The sequence below is a fragment of the Rhipicephalus microplus genome, chromosome 5 (genome assembly GCF_043290135.1).
Source record: "Rhipicephalus microplus isolate Deutch F79 chromosome 5, USDA_Rmic, whole genome shotgun sequence".
Lineage (NCBI taxonomy): Eukaryota > Metazoa > Arthropoda > Arachnida > Ixodida > Ixodidae > Rhipicephalus > Rhipicephalus microplus.
In genome coordinates, this window is record NC_134704.1 from 117,347,309 (window position 1) to 117,367,193 (window position 19,885).

A 19,885-nucleotide genomic window follows, 5' to 3' on the forward strand; every position below is an offset into this window, starting at 1 on the left:
GGGTCTTAACTAGCGGGCCACAATCGATGAGGCATCGTCAGATGATGTCACATACAGCAGCACTGCCAAGAGGGATGCCATGCCTACCAAAACTTGGTTTCCGAACCTGCATGACGCCACTGACATGAAGAATATCAGCTACGAGGCAGGGACGGGGGATGATGAGAGTGTAGCGAACATGAGTGGCATGAAATGCATGGAAATGGGTGAAGGGGATGACTTCAAATAGGTGAAGAGCTCGACTTGTCTCGGTAATTGGTTCAAGTAGTCTCAGCACTGTGATGAGGTTGTAATGTCCCTGGATGGTGAAGAGGTGGTTGTTGAAGAGAATGGAGATGAGAATACAGGAGGCCACAGCAGCACTTAACACTGGGAAGGTACAGCCGACAACAACGTCGGGCAAAAGAAAAGCGAGACCACGCAGAATGCAGACATCAGCGGCTAGAAAGCTGCACATTTTTATCCGGATTTGAAGGAAGTCAACGGGAAGGATAGAGGTAAGAAAGAGGAGGAGAAGGAAGAGAATGGAACGAGCAGTGAGAAAGAGGCTGGCAGCGTCGACGAAAGTGGCCCGGCCGAAAAACAAAATGAACATGGCACCTTTGCAAGAGAGCGCAGGAGGAAGAAAAACAAAGTGATGGGACTGAATAAAAGCAAGCCAGGGTGACTTATCCAGGGCAAGCCAGGGTGACTTATCTGGAAGGTGGCAGACGCGACACGGGCCTTCAGCTAAGTGTCACACCTGGCATCTTCCGAAGGTTGGTTTGGTTAATATGTGGGGATTAATGTCCAAAAACCACCAAATGATTTTGAGAGAGGCAGCAGTAGAGGACTGAAAATTTCAACCACCTGGAGTTCTTTAACGTGCACCCAAATCAGCACATACAGCATTTTCAAAAATGCAGCTGCCGCAGCCAGGAATCAATCGCGTGACCTGCGGGTCAGCATCCGAAAACCTTATCCACTAGACCACTGCGACGGGGCAGCTCCCAAAGGTGCCCGGGCTGCTTGTCGAAGACAAGGGGTGCGAGGGAAGCGCCAGGGAGTCCGAGACACGAACGAGGCAACTAAAAATGCAACACTAACAAGAAGCAATGGGTCATAAGACAGCACAAGAACAATGCGGAGGAAGCCACCACCGAGGAGGATTCAGCAGTAGTTTCGTGTGTGTGAATCACGAGCAGCGTCTTGCCGCGGCAAAGGCTACTCCTATTCTGAACTGAGCAGGCATTCATAACCACAAGGAGCAGAGACGTCTGTGGTATCTCACCCTTTCTACTGAACGGGAGCAAGCAATGTAGAGAGAACCTACTTCCCTGTCAAATGTCAAAGATGTCAAAGATGGTGCTTACGACTAAAAAAATTCGTCCCGAATCTGGATGTTAACTGCAAATGTCGTTGAAAGACGATAGTCTTGTGTCTAGAAAGAGTGAACAAAATGTTTATTTGATGTTCTGCGCAAGAAAATCGGTGAATCACATTCTGGAGGCGCTGCGTTAAGAGTGCCTCGAGCGTGTAGCTGAGGCGAATGAGCGCATCGAGGCATATTAGACCCGAGCGCCAGCTAGCAGTTATTTTCGAAAACGAAGGCATGCGCGCTTGCAGGGAAAGATGCGCGCCTGTCTCGGAGGTGATAAGGCGTAGAACGCAAAGTGATGGGCAGGTGCCACCACTGCGTGGTTTTAGCAAAGTGTTGGAAACACTTAACTTTTTGAGCATCGCGTTGCACTGTCAGTGCAGCGCGATATACGCTACAGTCCTTATAGTTACTTGTGTGTGCCTCTTATAGTATGAAGGCACACATACAAAACATCGACGTGTTGTTATGGCGCCTCAGATATGTGTAATAATTGCTTTTTAATTGAGAATCGCATAACTATGAATGCTGAATCTTAAGCAATATTGGTGGGCAAAACAGACAAATGTACAGACAGACAGACCAATATAGGTGGGCAAAACAGACAAATGTACAGGCAGACAGACCAAAATTTTTCGGTCGAAGGTCCCCAAGAAAGACTATCATCTTTCAAAGTGTTCGCAGACAGTGATAAGGAATTTTATAGCACTGCCTGTGGACAAGAAGGGCAAAAAACCTACAGCACAGCCTGTTTGTCTTCTCGGTCATTTGCAAAAGTGCCACGCACGTGAGTGCTGGATTGAGTGTGGTGAAAGGTGGGCAGAAGGGGCAAGGTTAAGTAGAATGCATGGACTTGATCATTAAATCATTTACTGTGAGCTTGGGACTCAAATGCAATAATATTCATTAAAAAAACAAAAAAATTTACCACAAAATTCGGAAAGAGTACAACCGCCTACGCACGAAAAAGTCGGAGGGGGGGGGGGGGGGTGCCGTGTCTGTCCCATATGCTCAAAAAAGTATGCTTGTCCCACCATTGTTTAAAGCACAGGATTAGGCCCGTGCATTTTTTGGTAACGGCAGCAGAGAAAAAGTGGTCTTGCATTGAAAGAACAGTTAAGTACCAACTTTGCTCCCGGAAAGTTGGGGACCAAAAACAGGCGGCTGTGAGAAATACATTTTCACTTAATATTTATTTTTGCATAACTACAATGTTCAAACCGTTTTCTGTCAAATTTATCTGGTGGGGCGTGCTTCAATGAGACATTATGTGGCTGCAATGACTTGAATATACAGATGAACCCCTTTATAAGGCATCGATTCAAGACAGCGATTTTCGCCTTTTATATGAGGTGTCTCTTATAAACGGGGTACCTCGCATGCATTATTGATGTCAAGAAGCATGAATAAAACGTCTGCGTACCTTTTGGAAGTGCATCTACAGGCAATGGGCGTGCTGGCTTCCGCTCCGTGTCGTTATGCTCTGCAAGTGGTACAGATGGCTTTATGTGTTGTGGCAGCTCTGACCCCTTTTTGCTCGAGATTCCTTCGGCCTGAATGTCGGCGATTCGCTGCCGGCAGTAATAAGACAAAGGACTGGCAGGAATACCTGTAGAGAGTTGCGAATGTTTAGATATCACAGATGAATCTGGATACTCTAAGGGTGTGATATCTACAATTTACACCCCTGATGCCAGAACATTGTGAAAACCTTACCATGTTCGAGTTTTTCAAGCTGATATTGGCAATGCATACACTGGGCGCTGATGATTACGACTGCCAAGATAAGCATCGCTTTCCGCAGCTGAAAGAGGTCAAATTTCAAACTAATCACGGCTCATAATTGTTCAGCGAACTGCGAGCGTGGGAGGAAGACACAGACAAAGCAAAGAGGAGGCACACAGCACGAGCATTAGTGCTGCGTGCCTCCTCTTTGCTTTGTGTGTGTGTTCCTCGCACACTCCCAGTTGGCTGAACAATTATGAATTACCAACTAGCCCACCTTTCCATCCTAATGGCTGCACGCCCTCCTTGGAAGGATCCCCCTTTTGTCACTGCTTAACTTGTTAATTTTGTCATGGAATATGATACCCTTGTGAATTTTTAGGCATTGGTAGCCGTGCGATGGGCGACCGAAAGTTGCTCCAAAAACTTGGTCAGATACTTGAAGCTTGTTGTAGCAACGCACTCAGCAAAAAATTTGCAGTAAAATCTGTGTGTTACAGTTACGAATGCTTTCAGGGGGCACATATCCTTTTTCTTCAGCAGTGTTTTTGTAAACTTAGCCTCGGCATTAGGCGGAATTGGCCGATTGATACACCTGGACAAGCGGCAACCGAGACCACTGAGACCACTTCGACGATCGAGACCGCTTGGAAGATGCTAGCCCTTTTAGCGATATCAGTTTCTATCATGATCGCAAGTGGTTGTCAGATAAGAGATGATCTTGTGTTACATGCTAAACTATACCACCTACCAGTAGCCAGTTTATCAAAAACATGATCCCATGAAGTTCTAGTGAATCATTTAAAAATAATAGTCTGGTACAGTGGAACCACCATTATACAACTTTCGGGGGACCATGCGAAAATGCAATACATGTATAATCCAGGCGTCGTATTATCAAACTTGTATAGGCCAGTGAGAGAAAACGAAACTGAAACAGTGTTGTCAACAGCTTCCCATCAGAAGAGTTGCAGTGTCATCGCTATCACATAATGGCGACAGACCATGAGTTCGCGTATAATGCCTTCGTGGACGACTGAGCTGTGCGCATTGCAATTTGTTGGCTTGTGAAGTGCAACTAGTGATCTCTCGCTATTATCATGAAGATTGACATCAAGTGAAAGTAATTTTGCACAGTGAAAACAGCTGTGTCGCCCCTGTATGCGTGCGCGAGCCTGTGACTGCGACAAAGCAATGAGATCAGCTGTATGTCGATCAGAGCAAGTTTCCACAGATTGAAAACGAGAAAAATATCAGCTCTTCAGCCAGCTGAAGCTACTCTTTGTGCCTATAGCTTGTAGGTAACTACTCCAGCCAGAGGGAACACAAGCTTATGTTTTGCACTCGTGAATGTTTGGACGACGTTTGGTTCTAGTATTCTTTCGGATGAAATCTGAAATTCGTCAAAGGCTGCGGGGTCCACGTAAAACTGTTATATAACCAAGGGTTATTTACATTGCTTCTATGAGGATTTTGCTGGGACCAAACAGATTCGTTGTAAAATGTGGGTCGCCAAACCGGGTGACATACAGTCGAAGTACCACCTTAGACATAACAATTGGGCTCGATATAGGCCCACGAAAATTCATATTCACTGAAGTATACCATACTAACTAAAGCAAGTTGTGTCTAAAACAGTCTTCCACTCGACTGTTCAGTAGAAAAATTCGATTTTGCCATCACCTGATAGAAAATTTCTTTAGCTTTCAAAAAATTTATCCCACTTGGGTACTCACTTTTTCAAAAATAACTTTTGGTCTTTGGGCTTGGAAATGTTGACGAGAAATGAGCATGTATTTTCGTGTGGTCTCTGCATTTCTCTCAAAAGGATTTCAGAGGCTTATGTACCTTTTTTCAGGAACTATATAGAGCATAGGCAAACAATATTCTAATGTGTGTTGACTAGAGTCATTCAGATAGATGCAACTGGAATCTGTAGCATACATGCATTTGAATTTTAGTATATATAAAAAAAAAAATGACATTCTTAAGTGGCAGTTTCCATGCATTAGGAAATGCAAAAACAAAAATCAAGCTTTTGTTGTGCAGTCACAATTTAAGTTACACTTTTGCAAATTTGCAATGCTCTGCAGATAGCTTTTTTTTTTTTTTAAATTTGCTATGTAGAAAAAATAAAAATGCAAGATGAAATGATTTTGAGCCCCTGTGCCAAGCTGCATCTGTCTTTAAGATTCCTTGCAAATTTCATAGCCATAACTTACGTTACTACATTACAGCCAAATTTTCTAACTCAATTTTAAGGTTTCATCCCAGCTTAGAGGGACACTAAAGAAAGAATATTTTTCACAAGAAACTCTTTTAAATGAAACTGCTGCTTAAATGGAACAACTGCCAGTAATATGTTTGGTTTCGTACTTCAATATTATAACCCTGTTTATCTCTAAATAAACAAAACTCCTCTTAAAAGAAACATTTTCCTGGTCCCTTCAGGTTTCATTTAAAAGGAGTCTACTGCATCAGTAAAGTACAATTTCACATTCCTGAGGACACCACTTGATCATGAGGCGACACATCGCAAGTGAGAAAAAGCATGAAACGAAAGTGAAAGTGTAGGAACCGCCTTGCCATTTCCACACCAAACACCATCACTCGGTCCTGCATTGCTATTAATCGTTTTGAAATCGGTGAAGTTGCGGTCGGAGGCTTCAGCGAGAAATTTTAAAACGACACTTCTACCTCGATTTCTTCCGCTAATGATGAACTTACGAACGCAATACTCGTGACATTACAGAGTCCTTCAATTTTATTAATCCAAACCAATTCACTGTTTCATTCAAATGTCCCTTTTAAGAGTTCAAATGCCACCGTCGTGCTTACACCACTAAGCCACAACAATGTGTTAGGGACAACGACAATAACTGCTTACTCTGTGGAAGCGCTCGCGCTTGCTCAGACTCATTGCTGGCAGCTGTTCGCGCAGACGAGTCGACGAGATGCGGTAACCACGAAACCTGGCAGCCGGTGATTTCCTTAGGCTGGACCAGTGTAAACGGCGATCGGAACTGGTCTTTTGTCGGTGCAGCTGCACGTCCTGCAGATGGCCATCATGAACAAGCTCAGCTGACAGGAAGCACAAGATGCTTACAGGCAATGTGCTTACAAGAGAATTCTAATATTCTACCCATTAGCTGCTGAAATTCTGGCCCTCTGTACACACAGTGGACATATGAAGCAAATATGAAGCAGTTCTGTTCTACTAATTTACACTTCACTACCAAGTGAAAATGCTGTTATCTATGCTGACCAGTGGACTATTGATTTTTGCTGATGCAATCAGTACAACTCGTAACTCTGGGATGCCAAATTATAATGTCTGCATCCTGTGTTTACAGCTTTTAATTTACCCTAAGGCCGATATCTACTAGATTCCTTGCAAGCTAAGATAGTAAGAGCGATAGTCCTCGAAAGGCAGTCCCAGGTTCAAATCTGGGACAAGTATGAATTTTTCCTGTCCTGCAGAACTTTCAATAACAGCGACTTCAAACCGTACAGAACCTGCTCACAATCCCCGCCGCAAAACACGTGCCAGAGACACATATGCTGTCACTAGACAGAGCAATCAAGAGCAAAGCTGTCACCACGTCTCGAGCTGCAAACAAATGGGACTCCCCACCCCATGCAAGCCCCAGCTGACGTGTCAAAAAGGAAGCCTCAGTAACTATGTGAGGAGAACTATGTTGTTCTACAATGTCCAAGGCACATCCGACCACTCCTAGCTAGAGCATGACACTGAAATAACTAGTTCAATATATAGGCATATTTGAGAAATGCGGACAGCTTTTCTTGTACCTTTGTGCTACAAAAGAATAAAAGACTACTTTTTTCTTTTGTGCCACCTACGTAATACTAGAAGAAACCCTAATTGAGTGCACTTAATTCGTGTTAATTGCACAAAAAAGCCAGACCAGTACAGAACGTGCCGCACGTTCACAGAAAGAGTTGAAGTCTTAAACCAATGCACACACAAACAGACTAAAAAGAAAAAACTCAACGACGGCAAAGCTCTACCAACTCTCACAAATTCTTGCATTGCTGTAGACAGTAGTAATGCAAGTCAACGTCGAATACATAAATTGGGACACTCTCAACCCGTGCAACTTTTGCTTGCAACACAGCACTATAAGAAACCACCCAGATGGAGCCTTTCAAAATGTCTCATGATAATAGTCTCACAATCATGCTCGATGTCATACCACCCAACATCACCGACGAAGAAAACCTCGACGTCACCATGTACCTTAAGCGCGCCTGAGAAGCCAGACAACTTGCCCATCTGGACATCAAGAACCAGCAAACGACTGACTGTCGTCGTTGACACCTTTAATGACTTCACAAGAAATAGAAGCTCAAAGAGTGTTTGGGTATGGATGCAGATGTGGGCTCGTGACACTTCTACAGCGATAGTTCCACACAAAGCACTAGAGCGCCTCGGCACTTGACTACGCGGCTGTGCATGTCAGATGGCAGTGCAAGCTCTCAGTGAAACCATGCAGGACCTGAAGTTGTCCACAAGGAATGCTTTAAAAAAAGCGCGCTCTTGGAAAACCAAAAAATTGCAACACAAAACGCGCCCAGAGAACAGTGGTGCTTGCTCGGCGCGGCCTTGCAAGCACCACTGTTCTCTGGGCGTGCTTTGTGCGTCCCGTTTGCCATCATTTCGCTCAGTTCTCACATGTGCTCTTCAATCTTTTACCGCCTTTATGAGATGATCTTTCCCCTTGTTCACGGGACACCGATTGTTGTTCTGTCGCTAAGAGTGGGCAGGGCAAAGTTTGAGACTCTGCACGCGTTCTGTTCAAGATAGCGTCCGATGACACTCGTTCGCATGGTGAGGCTTGTTCACGCGCCAACGCTGGGCGACAGTCGCATAGATGCTGAGCAGCTTCTCCTTCGTCTTTTCAAGACGATGACTGCATTGATGCTTATCGCGACGTCGAGGTTGCTACACCATCAGCGCAACGCTTCGTCGTCACAAGTGAGGCTGGTGTTGGGGTTTTGTGCTCAAGTGCGCCTGACGAGTTGCGCTCGCTAACTGCAGGGATTACGGCCTCGAACAGTGCAACGGCGTCGTCGACTGTGCATTTGCCAACAGGTCCTTGGACGTGCGAGGAGCTGCGGAAGATAGCGAACGTGTTGCTTTGCAACCAAACCTCAGCGCTATGCCAGCAACCAATGGGCAGTGGAGAAAGACCCTCTTCGTGTGAAAAAAGCTCAGGAACGGCTGGAACACAAGCAGGAGAAGCGGAAAAGGAAAAGAGTCCTAAAAAACATTTCTAGCTACTTTGCAGGGCAATTTTAGACCAAAATACGAGTTAGAAACTTTCAAAGCCCGTTTTCTCAGAATGACTTGTTTTGGCCAGTGAGGCCGTTTTGTCTGGCAATATCTCTTCAACCGTTCATCTCATTTCTATCAGATTTGTTTTATTGCGTACCCTGATAAATAGCCCAAACAGTGACAGAACTGCTTTTTAAATTTGTTGCATCTGCAATTTGTGATAATTAAAATTTCATTAATAAAATCTCAATGGCAAACACCAAATTTGTTGCTCTGCTAAAAATTTTCTGCAAGGAAATTGAAAAAAAGGTCTCTGTCGTAGTGTAAAGCATCCATCCAAAAATCATCACAGTGAATTTAACTGCGCTAGCCCATTGATTAAAGTCACAAGCGCCTGACTCAAAAACCTATGTGCACTACCCTAATAAATGGCTGTAATTTGGGAACCAGTGAACCTAAATGCATGAAATTTTGTGGACTACCCTGAAATTTCATTGGGAGATCTCAACAAACAAAAAGTTGCCCTTCTGTGGTAGCCTCCCTCCCCTCTTGAGCAATGTTGTAGGCATCGGAGTATTGGAGGACACATTTTGCTTTATTACTCCTTTTGCTCACAGCTTGATGTACGGCGGCTGCCGGCGTGTACACTAGTGTTGCCAGTGTGTGCACTTCTGCGGTCGCCGCTTAAGGTTGCTCCTCCGGCGATTCTAAAATGCTTACTAGATGGCAAGCTGCCACCCAAGGCTTCGGTTTTCAATGACCTGCCCACTCTTCTCCAAAAAGTGGCTTTGTAAGAAAGAAAAGTGAAGAGAAAAGTGTGGTGTCGTAACTGTCTCTCTCTCAGGAGGTTACCTCAATAACACCATACGGGTGATGAGTAGTGGAGGAGAGAAAGGAATGTTAAAGAGAGGAAAAAAGTAGGGTGTCAGCGGTGTTTGGTCTGGTCGCGTGCAAACTCGCGCCGCCTCCGAACTGGGAGGACAGAAAAAACACTTGCCTGCTCTCAACCCCATTGATCGCCAGATAGCTCCACATCTATTTACGAGCGTTAAGAATACGACTCTTGCCAGCGGCCAGTATAGCATAAAGGAACAGGTGGTTAACGTGCCCGACAATGCTGCCTTCAGCGTACCCATCATGCGCTGGCTCGTTAACAAGCCTTCCTACAGAAATGGTCTCGCCAAGAAACGCCCCATGCACCACCGAGTAAGCTCCTGTAAGGTCACTCACTTTGTGGATATGGTGGAGATTTTTTTTATTGCCCACTTCTTGTAGGAGTTTAATGTCCCAAAACAAACCACTGCATGATTATGAGAGAAGCCCTAGTGAAGGGCTCCAGAAATTTCGACCACCCGAGGTTCTCAATGTGCACCTAAATCTAAGCACACAGGCTGGAAGCATTTTCGCTTCCATCGAAAATATGGCGGCCGCGGCCGGGATTCAATCCTGTACCCTGCAGGTTAACAGCAAAGTGCCTGAGCCACTAGACCACTGTCACAGAACGAGCGCTAAAAATGGGCGCGCCGCCAAATTCTTGCGATAACGGGCGGGAGAAACGCCGCGAGGTCAAAAGAAAAAAAAAAACATTCAAGGCTCTCCGGGCGCGCGCTCTCCCCGCGGAAGCGTGGCTTCGCCGACGAACCTCCTCACCCCACAACGGCGGCCGAGCAAGCACTCGATTTTTCCAGAAGGAACGGGGCGTGTATGCCGGGTTGACTCATCTGTCGGGGACGGCCCCCGTACAGTCTCGCGCCTCTCCCCAGCCTCCGCTGCGTATCGCGCCGACGAAATGACGAGAACTTTCTAGAATGTGGCGCGGAAGGTATTTAATCGAGCGGCCGAGACGAGAGAGCAGGAGAAGACGGAAGTGAGCGCCAGAGCGCTTAGGGATTCCGCCGTGTAGTCGGCGAAGGTTTTGTCCGTAGGGACGAAGCAGGAGATGAAGAGGATTTCCACCTGAGGGGTGAAGGCTCGAGCTACAGGCAAGAGCGTGTGTTTACCGCTATCGAGCGAAGACGCGTGGCAACAGCTGCGTGTGTGAAGCCGACGTGTTTCCGGCGAAGAAGTTGAAGCTTGAAGAGTGGCCAATTGAAGGCGCGAAGTTTCCTGGAAGAGAAACTTCAGGGGGCAGCGGAACGACAACAACGCTGGACTTCGAGTGAGTGATTCTCGGAAGAGTATCATTCAGACTTTTGTTCCAAGGACTTTGGACTGAATAGGTTTTCTATCTCTTTAGTCTTTAAGTGTCTTGGATGTTAAATGCATGCGACTGCATTGTAGTGTGTATTGTTGTCTGTGTCCGTTGTTTTGAGTGTGGCTGATTGTACTGTGTAGTACGTTGGTTGATTGGTGACATATTGTGCTCAACTATTGTAGAGTGTGCATTCTCGTGCATTGTTTTCTATCTGCCATTTTTGAGAATATAATTTTGTTTTGGTTATAAACTCTCGGCTCTGACTTGTTCTTTGGGCCACAGCCGGCGTCCGCTGGTGCGCCAAAAAGGACCACTTCGAAATTGTCCACGCTTTCGTGGTGCGGTTCGGGGGGCCGATACTTCGGCCCTTGGAATTAGCCCGGCGATCGCCTCCCTAATAAACGGGACATGGGTGACAACACCAAGAAAGGTTCGCTTCTATTTTCAGTTTCAAACATCAAGACTATGTTTTCCCGAGAGTGTAAAGCCACATGCCCTTCATTTTTATGCACCGACCTGTTACACACGTAGGTACTGGCCTGCTCAGGTTGTGAAAGTCTCTGAATGTTTTCACTCCTCTGCAAAAACGCAGAAAGTTTCACACTAATGAGCAAGAAACGACTAATTTTCAGATTTCAAGTGACTGGCGTCTATCCCTGCCGTTTTCATTGCACTTTGAGCATTGGTTTCTCTCATTGGGCACAATTTTGGCCAACAAAGTGTTCCATCTTTCTCGGCTGCATTTCTTTTTGTTCATCCCAACCATGTGGCATCGTAATTGATACTTTCAGTTTGTAAAAATCCCTTTTGTTGTGTCATGAGACCCCTGGTGTCATGCAAGCACACTGTCCATGGCACTGGGTGGAGATAGGCCTCGCTATGCCCTTTTCCCACTACCAACCCAGTGTGGGCATGCCAGTCATGTTGCTCATGCCTCGCTCGCGAATCGCCCTTCTTTCCACTCCATAAAACAGCCTGCAGTAAACACAGGAGAGCAGTCTCGCCGAAGGTCGGTTTATGCGTTCGCCCACGTTCTCCCGTTGCTCTGCCTTTTTGCCAGCCTGCCATGGGGTTGCCTGCCATGCTTCTGCTCTTGTCTAACACCTTTATTTTCAACACTGTCGTACAGTATTTAAAAGAATACCATACTCCCTTTCAACATGCACTTCACAGTAGCATATTTTGAGAGAGGTGTGCAGATTACCTTTAATGTTTGTTGACGAGCACTTGCTTGTCTTCTTATCAACCCTGCCATCAGCCACCTGAGGAAAGAAAAATTGTAGGCACAGATGCGAAGAAGCGCATAGTGTACACCACTATGCGAGTTCACTCACCACTATGTGAGTGAGTTCGCCGACCATAGGTCGGCGAACTTACTCATAAGTCGAGTCACTTGGACTTTCTCAGACACAGATCGAGCTGCGAATCGGGGCGCAATATTTTGGCGAGCCTGGGTCCGAGCGAGTGCAAAACACATAATGTATATTTCGAGTGAGTGAGCGAGTTCCACTTTTGTTTTACCGACCTATGGTGTAGGCACCCCAAACTTTCCTTTTACAGTCAAGCCACCGTTCCGAGCAACGTATACAGAAACAAAAAGTGAAACACTTGCTGTTGAAAGAATTTCGTAGTGCTATAGACTGCACAGGCAGCTCAAGTGCCTATACACAATGTCTCTACCTTTCGGTCATGTCACCTCCAATATTGACCATGTGTGTGAAGACAACACACATTTAGTAACGAGTCATTTTGCCCAGCTTTGGCAATCATTTCATGTTATCTGCAAAATAGGGGGAGCGCCAGCTGCCTCTGTTATCGGCCATGTGGAGAGCTCAGTTCTAGCTTAGCTGCTCGCTTTTGATTGCCTCCTTTGCACTGGCACGAAAAACCCCGATGCCCACCTTACCTGCAACTCTTCCCCTCCCGCTATCTAGTACCGTATTTATACCATTGTAGATATACCCATTTTATCTCAATCTGAAATCCATTGTGGGCTTTGACTTCAATCGAAACCGAAATCTGTTTAGTTTCCATGGTAGACTTACAACCGAAACCTAAATTATCAAGAAATCGGGCACGCTGTGGAATGGTTACAACATTAAGTTTATCATCCGGCCGTGCCTGTGACATATATTACATTTCCTTGCATGCAAGCAGTACTTTAAGCAATGATTCGCTGAAGCTTTTCTACAGATAATCCCTGCCAATTGCCCTGAAGCTAGCTTGTCTGTACAGGTCTGAGGTGCCGCCATGAAGCCACCATTCTAAACTGAAATCCCAGTTTTTCTTCAGCGACATGGTACATAAATGCCTTTATCAAATGTGCTCACGATTTTCTTTTGTGGGTGTGTTATGCAGAGCAATTGTAAAAGGTCGACCTACATTAGAGTCGACACTGAGATTGAGTAAGTACGATGATGACTTCACGCAGTGTGCTCTTTATAGCCTGGCCAACAACGTTGAGTGCTCTCAAATGTGGTCCAATAAACTTCATTCTATTGTACCTAGAACTAGTTGCTGTGAAAAAAACAGTTCTTCAAGACACTGGTATGTAAGCCGCAAACACGGAAGCATAATGCAAACAGCGTTGCACTCTCCTAACGATACTGTACCGCAAAATGTTTCCAAAACCTTAGAGCAACAGCACAAGGAGCAGAAACCCACCTGTGGTCGTTGCCGGCTTGGTGACAAGAGAAGTGCTGTGTCAGGTTTCTCCAAGACCTGTGCCCAGAACTGAAAGTGCACACGAAAAAGAATGCAGGGCTGAGTTACTAAACACATGTTATGCTGTGTGACAACACATGCCACATGCGAAATTGTAGCAAGCCAAAGAGTGACATTCAGTGATGCCAACAGAACAAGGCCGAAATTCAGGCCGAGGCAGACTAATGGCTTTTTGGCGCCGAAAGAGCTCACATAGCTGCACATGTAGGTAGTGATGCTATTTACATAGATGCTGTATTAATTTTGCACATGACCCTTGCTTTCATATATAACCTGCACATGTAACTACTGAACGCGGCAAAATAAGAGCTTAAAGAGTCCTCACACACTGCTGTAAAGCTACCTTGCCTACATTAACATAAAGTAGTGCGGTGAAATAAGCTTGCACACTGAAAATATGGCTGATCCTTTTTAATGTTCCTTATTGAAGCATATGATATATTGAACTATACTCTGTTACACCACTTTGGTTCAGCACTACCAAAGCTATGGGGTGTAAGAAAGCCACACGCTTGCATAGCAAAACGTACCCCCTCATACAAGTGCCTTCAAATTGGCAAGGTTGTCTAAAATTGACATTTGTTTGGTGTGTGCAATGTGTTTCTTCATCGCATTTATTTCCTGAAAATCTAATTTTTCGTGTCAGCTACCGACAGTAACTATGGTTACAATTCAAAATGGCAGCGCCCGCTTGATTCGAACTTACACCTGCTAAACGCCCACTGCACTGACAGCAACAAATAAATGGTCAAATGAGCCATTGATTTGTTTGATCTCACTCCGAGGATGAAGCATCATGTACATTTTGTCGTAAGTGAGATATGCTGCTTGTGTAGCCATATCTGATAAGCCTAACGCGCCGATGCCAGGGCTGTGCCGCCAGGCGAAAAACACTGCATCGCCAAATATCAGACATGCGACCTCGCACAGCGTTCCACGTGTGTCAGATGCTCTTTCGGTGAAACAAAAAAAGATAGACGAGAAACATTGCAGCGAGAGACTAGAAGGAACGCGTCGAAAGAGAAGCAGTCATACCAGAACCACGAACAGCGTCAGAGAGCCACAAAGTGAAGATATCTGCCGGCACGAGCGTGTACCGATCTTCCGTAGAGCCACAAATCATATAGTTAAGATGCCAAACTTCCTGAAGTTGAAGAGTAATGGCCAGTTTGACAGTATTACTTATTTTTTAAAGTTCATAAACCACCCAAGTTACATGCAATGAGCGTGGAAGGACATTTCAATGAGAAGACACAGCGCGGATGAATACATGTAGAGGGGCTGATCGCCTCTCTTATTGGCTGGGGGCCCTGCAGCCTTCACAGTGCTGAAGGGAACTTCTGAAACAGAGTATAGTTGCAATATCTTTGAGATCTCAATATATGCAGGTTCGACTCTATACAAGTAAAACCTAAGCCGTATTCTGCCTTGCATTCCTTATTTTTCAGCCATGTTTTTACCAACTAGCATAACAAGAAGTACACGGGGTATGTTTACATAATAGCGTGCCCTGGTCTTATAGGTATGGCACTATGAATCACATACCTAGAGCATTTTCACGGTTCGCAAAGATAAGCGCTGTCAACTAAACTGAAATAACAAGTGAACAATCCAACAAAGCCTAGCACACAAGCTATGTGCTACACAGAGCTACAAAAAGACGAGCCCAAGTAAAGTTTCTGCTACCTCAAGTTCTGGAATTTTACGAGCAAAACATGCAAACCAGTTTCAAAGCTTGCACTGGAAGGACTTTAATTGAAACAGGCACATAAACAATCTACATTACAGTCTGAAATAACTTTGGTAGGCCGGAGAGGCCCCACCCAGATGATAAAGCGACTGGAGATTGCCTCCACGATTAAAGTAGAATGTAGATTTAGTCCCACTCATGAGCTAGATAGCACAGCGATTGACAAGTCGGTTTAGGGTGCAAGTGTATGTTCATCTGCCTTCAAGAGAAAAAAATCTAAAGCTGCATCAGTGCTTGTATGTTATACTGTATTTTTATGTATGCTGCATCTATGGTACTATATTCAGTGACAAGTTCCATCTCGGCCGTGGCATCCCCTTGTCGAAACGGGGTTGCCACGGTAGAGATTGAACTTGTCACCGAATCTAGCAGCAGAAATACAGTACACCCACTAAGCGTGGCCTCTGCTAGAGCCGCGCTTTTCATTGTAGAATTGCGGTTCTAACACCATGTCAAGCTTTACTGCTAGTGTAGCAAACCTCATCCGGCACGGGAAAGGTTTGAGACAGCTGCAAGCCCGGACAGCCAGCTTGCAAAACTGTTGCAAAGCCCAAGCTGGCTTGACCAGTAGTTTAACATAATCAGGAAATGTAAAATTTTAAAGAAGCATGCAATGTGGCAAAAGATTCACAAAAGGAAGAAAGAATCGCATCAGCCTATTTGTAGCACGAACCTGTGAAATCTGAATGATTACTTCAGAAATTGCAACCTTTTCGCTAAGAGTAGACTGCTTCACAGATGTTCGGGTGCACAAAGGCGGTGCTGAATCTGCTCGACTTTCAAAAACCCGATCTCTGTTCGACATCAAGATGAGCTCGCAATATAACTTCTGTTCAAGAGCACTTTGAATATTCTTTTTTTTTTTCAGTCAGTACCAATCACACATTGTTGAAACACTGCCTGTCAATTTGCTGCAACTTCCAGTTCTGAAAAAAAGATGTTGCTCCTAACACGATAGACTGATTAATGTTTCGAAACCTACATGTTGCACTAGAAAGATTAAATACTTCAAGTCACGTTGACAAATGCTATGCAAAAGTTAAAAACAAATCTAAACATTTCATTTTAAAGAGACACTAAAGAGAAGCGACGGATTGGTTTATATTGACAAACTGCACTCAAAGAACTCTAATGCCATATGTTTCACTAACATAAGTTCATTATTAGTGGAGAAAACCAAGGTTGTATTATTTTTGAATTTGGCAGGTGACGTCAGAAATTTTAAAGTGTATTTTTCGCAATTTCAAGACATGGGCTAGATAAGTTTTCTGAAACTTCGTATGCTAGATCTATAGCAACCGCAGATGATGATGTGCTTCATTTTTAACTATTAGAAGCTACGTAGGACCCAGAAAAAAGAAGCCTTCGAGATCTACAAAGCCCCGGTCTGGTGCATGAATTTCATTGCGGCGTCTCTACCCATATTTTCTTTTCACGAGTTGTCTCACTAACCAAGCGTCGTGTCGCAGTAAGAGTGGCGTTTTTGAGATTGTGAAATTTGTACTTATTTAATACGTGAAAAATCGCTTTTCTCTATAGTGTCCCATTATTTACATTCCCAAAAAAAGGGGGCCTCCCTTAAAAAAAGGCTCTAGGTCTAAGACACCTTGGTTTGAGAAAGTGCGCATTCGTTTTTGCAGGCGAGTGCTACAGATCAAGTGCATAGCAATTTATTTTCGTTTTATTAAGGTACATTTATGAGCCACTCACCTGGCGAAGCCTCTGTTTACCGGACCCCTTTCTACGAGAAGTAGGCGAAGCTGTTGGCAGGGGCCGTGTGGGGGTCCCAAAAAAGCTCCTGGGCTGGCCCACAGCATGGACTTCGCTTAATTGGGTACTGGTGGTCTTGGATACAGGGCTGACTGTACCGCTCGCATGTGCCTGCAGCAACAGGCAGGTCAATGAGGCGCATGCGCTACTTTTAACCTGATCAGAGCTGAAAAGGCGTTTAACATCTGAAGCAAGCCATAGGACAGTGCCATTTTAACTTGGGTAAAAGGTGCTGCCTGTGTGCAGTATACTTCACCTAAATTGCATGCGAACAAAACCACTCAAATCTCATCATAACGAAATTGCATCTTACACGAAAACTAAGTTTGCTATATCCGAAAGTTCGTTAAGAAATTCATTTCTAACAGTATGTCTACGGCAAGACAATTTTTATTTACTTCGTCATAAGAGATATTTTGTTATATCTGGGTGTACAGTAAACGCTTGTTAACTCAAACTCGCATATCTCGAAATCTCGGTCAAGTCGAAACTTTCTTTTGCCACGCCCGCCATAGGCGGCATGTATTTGCCCCCTCTTGAAAGGTTTTTGCAGGGGACAGCGTATATCTCCAAATCTTGACCTGGAGGGAAGAAGGCAAAGTCCACTCCCAACAGGAAACGAGGGCGTTGTGCAAACGCTTAGGTCTTACTATACGTGCTAAACACGGTCGTGAAGGGTGAATTTGAAATTCCCGCTGTCGCAGCCGTTTGCTATTCGCCTTCTGAAGCAACTATGGGAATGGTCAAGTGTGTGCACCTGTGCACGCCTTCTGCACGGCGTGCAGCGTGCCATCAGCACCGTCCGTACGTAAGCTAGCCCTTGCATGTTCGAGGCAGTTGTCTTTGTTCCCAGCGATCTGCGCGAGACGAATCTTCAGTGCGTGGTCTGTGCAACGAATGCTTCCAAATATCAACCAAGATGTGCCCCCCAAAGCAGTACAAATCGTTAACGTTGGAGAGAAAAGCCGCTTTAATCAACGAAGTGGAAAGAGCATGTCGAAGCAAGTTGTGCATCGCCAAAGAATTCGGCACCCCCTTGTCAATCCTCTCGACAGTGCTTAAGAACAAGCAAACGGTTATGGAAGGCTTCGAGCAAAGCTTCTAACGAGGCGGACGTCCCCGTTACCAGTATGCTGTCGTTGAGATGGCTTTGAACAATGCAGATGACCACGCAGAAGAGGAAGAGCCACGAGAAGTGCCTACGACGACAGAAAGGCCTAACATGCTACACTTGCTCCGCAACAAGGCCGAATGCAGTGGTGGCGAACAACGGCTCATACGATGAGTTGAGCAACTGTAAAACGCCTTTCTCGGACCGAGCAAAAACGCGAAACAGACGAGAATTACACAGTCTTTTGGTCCTCGGTGATAAATTCTTTTTCCCTGCGAATTCTTGTGCCTTTGTTACAGTAGCTCTCTCGTGCAGTGCGGCTTTTCCCAACAACACTGGCTTTTCTTTTGCAGTGACCTGGGCAAATATTTTCGACGTTTTGCTCAAGTAGAAATATTGCTTATCTCGAAATATTCCTTGGTTTTCACGGCTTCGAGTTAAGGGATTACTGTAGTAACCTCACTGAACTGTCATGCACATACTGTATGTGCATTTAACTGCCTTTAACTGTATGTACATTTAACTGCATTTTTGACTAATGTACAGTGCCCAATATTGTCACAGGTGCATCTGTATTTTCCTGCCCTAGTCAAATTCTTTCACAAAATCAATACATGCACACTATGGTGGTGTAGCAACGATTACGCTCGAATGTTAACCCTAAGGTCGCGGGACCGAATACCAGCGGTATTGGCCGCACTTTCAATTAATGCAAAAATGTGCGAGGCTCATGTACTTGGCTTTAGGAGCACATTAAAGAACCTGGTCAAAATTTTCAAAGCACCCACTACGTTCATATTTGAAAATTTTGTTGAAGCACACTAAAACGAACGGACAGAAGAGGCTGACAAGTACAGTCTTCTGTCCGTCCATACTTTAGTGTGCTTCAACAAAATGTTAAATTATGAACGTAATCCAACTGGCCCAACTTGCCATCTTGCCCCCACTACGCTGTTCTTCGTAATCATAACGTCGTTTTGGGACGTTAGACCACAGCTATTCCTATATTATCAAGGCATACATTTCTAACCACTTATGGGGACAGGCCACACCAAAATATTCTGGAACCTGTCATTGCTTATGCTGTACCAATGTATGCAAGCAACAAGAGTTAAGCAATTATGTGTACATTATCGAACATTCCAGCGGTAACACTGCAATAGTTGACCATGCATGCAAAGAAGAAATGTTCCATCGATAATAAGATTACGGACAAAAACTGACAACTATGCTTGACTATCGTTTCATTGCACAGGTCGTCTCATTTCTGGACACAGGTTTTAAAATATGCAGTTCCATCTTCACTAGTTCGAGTATTGCCTTTATCACTGATGCAAGCACGTGAAAACCTCAATTTTAAATTTAAAAACTGCAATTTGGAGCAAAACTGGCTTTGGCTCAGCTACGTAGTTACAATAAGCCCTCGTTATTGGCCAGGTCATCGGGGCAGGTGGTGAATTCCATTAAGCGGCTAAAAGCACTGAAGAAATCAGTCTCGACATCCACTCAGACAATCTGGTTGTTCCAATGCGCAAGCTGCAAGCCACCGTGCTTAACAGTGGCAGCAAAAAAATGCCAATATTCCGATGGCCGCACGCGCCTGACTCAATAGGCCAGGTCCGACTGCATGACGGTCCCAAGAAACTGTTACAATAATGGATTGCACAGTTTTTTTTTTTTTCTCTAATATCATGACACATAAATCGGTACACTCATTTAGCACAGTTAAATGAGGGTTCACAGATAAATTTTTCATTTCCACGTGCCGTACTACAAACGGAGTCTAGAAAAACTTCGGTCTGTGTTGCTACAAGTTGGATAAAGTACATAATTTTAATAAGAATCATATGCACACCTCCTTATTTGAAGTGTTAGCTACCACTAAGAGATTCTCGTTGCCTTGTTTAACAGAGGATTATTGGGGTGGCAGCAATTAAGACCTAGAGACAAGGCATCTA

The 19,885-nt window shown here is 44.8% G+C and overlaps 1 protein-coding gene across 2 annotated transcripts in view; it reads right to left on the reverse strand.

The window, feature by feature from the left end:
* Positions 1-19,885, reverse strand: part of LOC119186855 (uncharacterized) — a 76,525-nt gene that overhangs the window by 48,341 nt on the left and 8,299 nt on the right. For both annotated transcript variants that reach the window (XM_075894384.1, XM_075894383.1), the window contains exons 4-8: positions 16,757-16,927; positions 13,237-13,305; positions 11,777-11,834; positions 5,970-6,134; positions 2,781-2,966 (exon numbers count right to left, since the gene is read on the reverse strand). In XM_075894384.1, the coding sequence (XP_075750499.1) occupies positions 2,781-2,966; positions 5,970-6,134; positions 11,777-11,834; positions 13,237-13,305; positions 16,757-16,927 (649 nt within the window). The remainder of the gene's footprint in view (positions 1-2,780; positions 2,967-5,969; positions 6,135-11,776; positions 11,835-13,236; positions 13,306-16,756; positions 16,928-19,885) is intronic.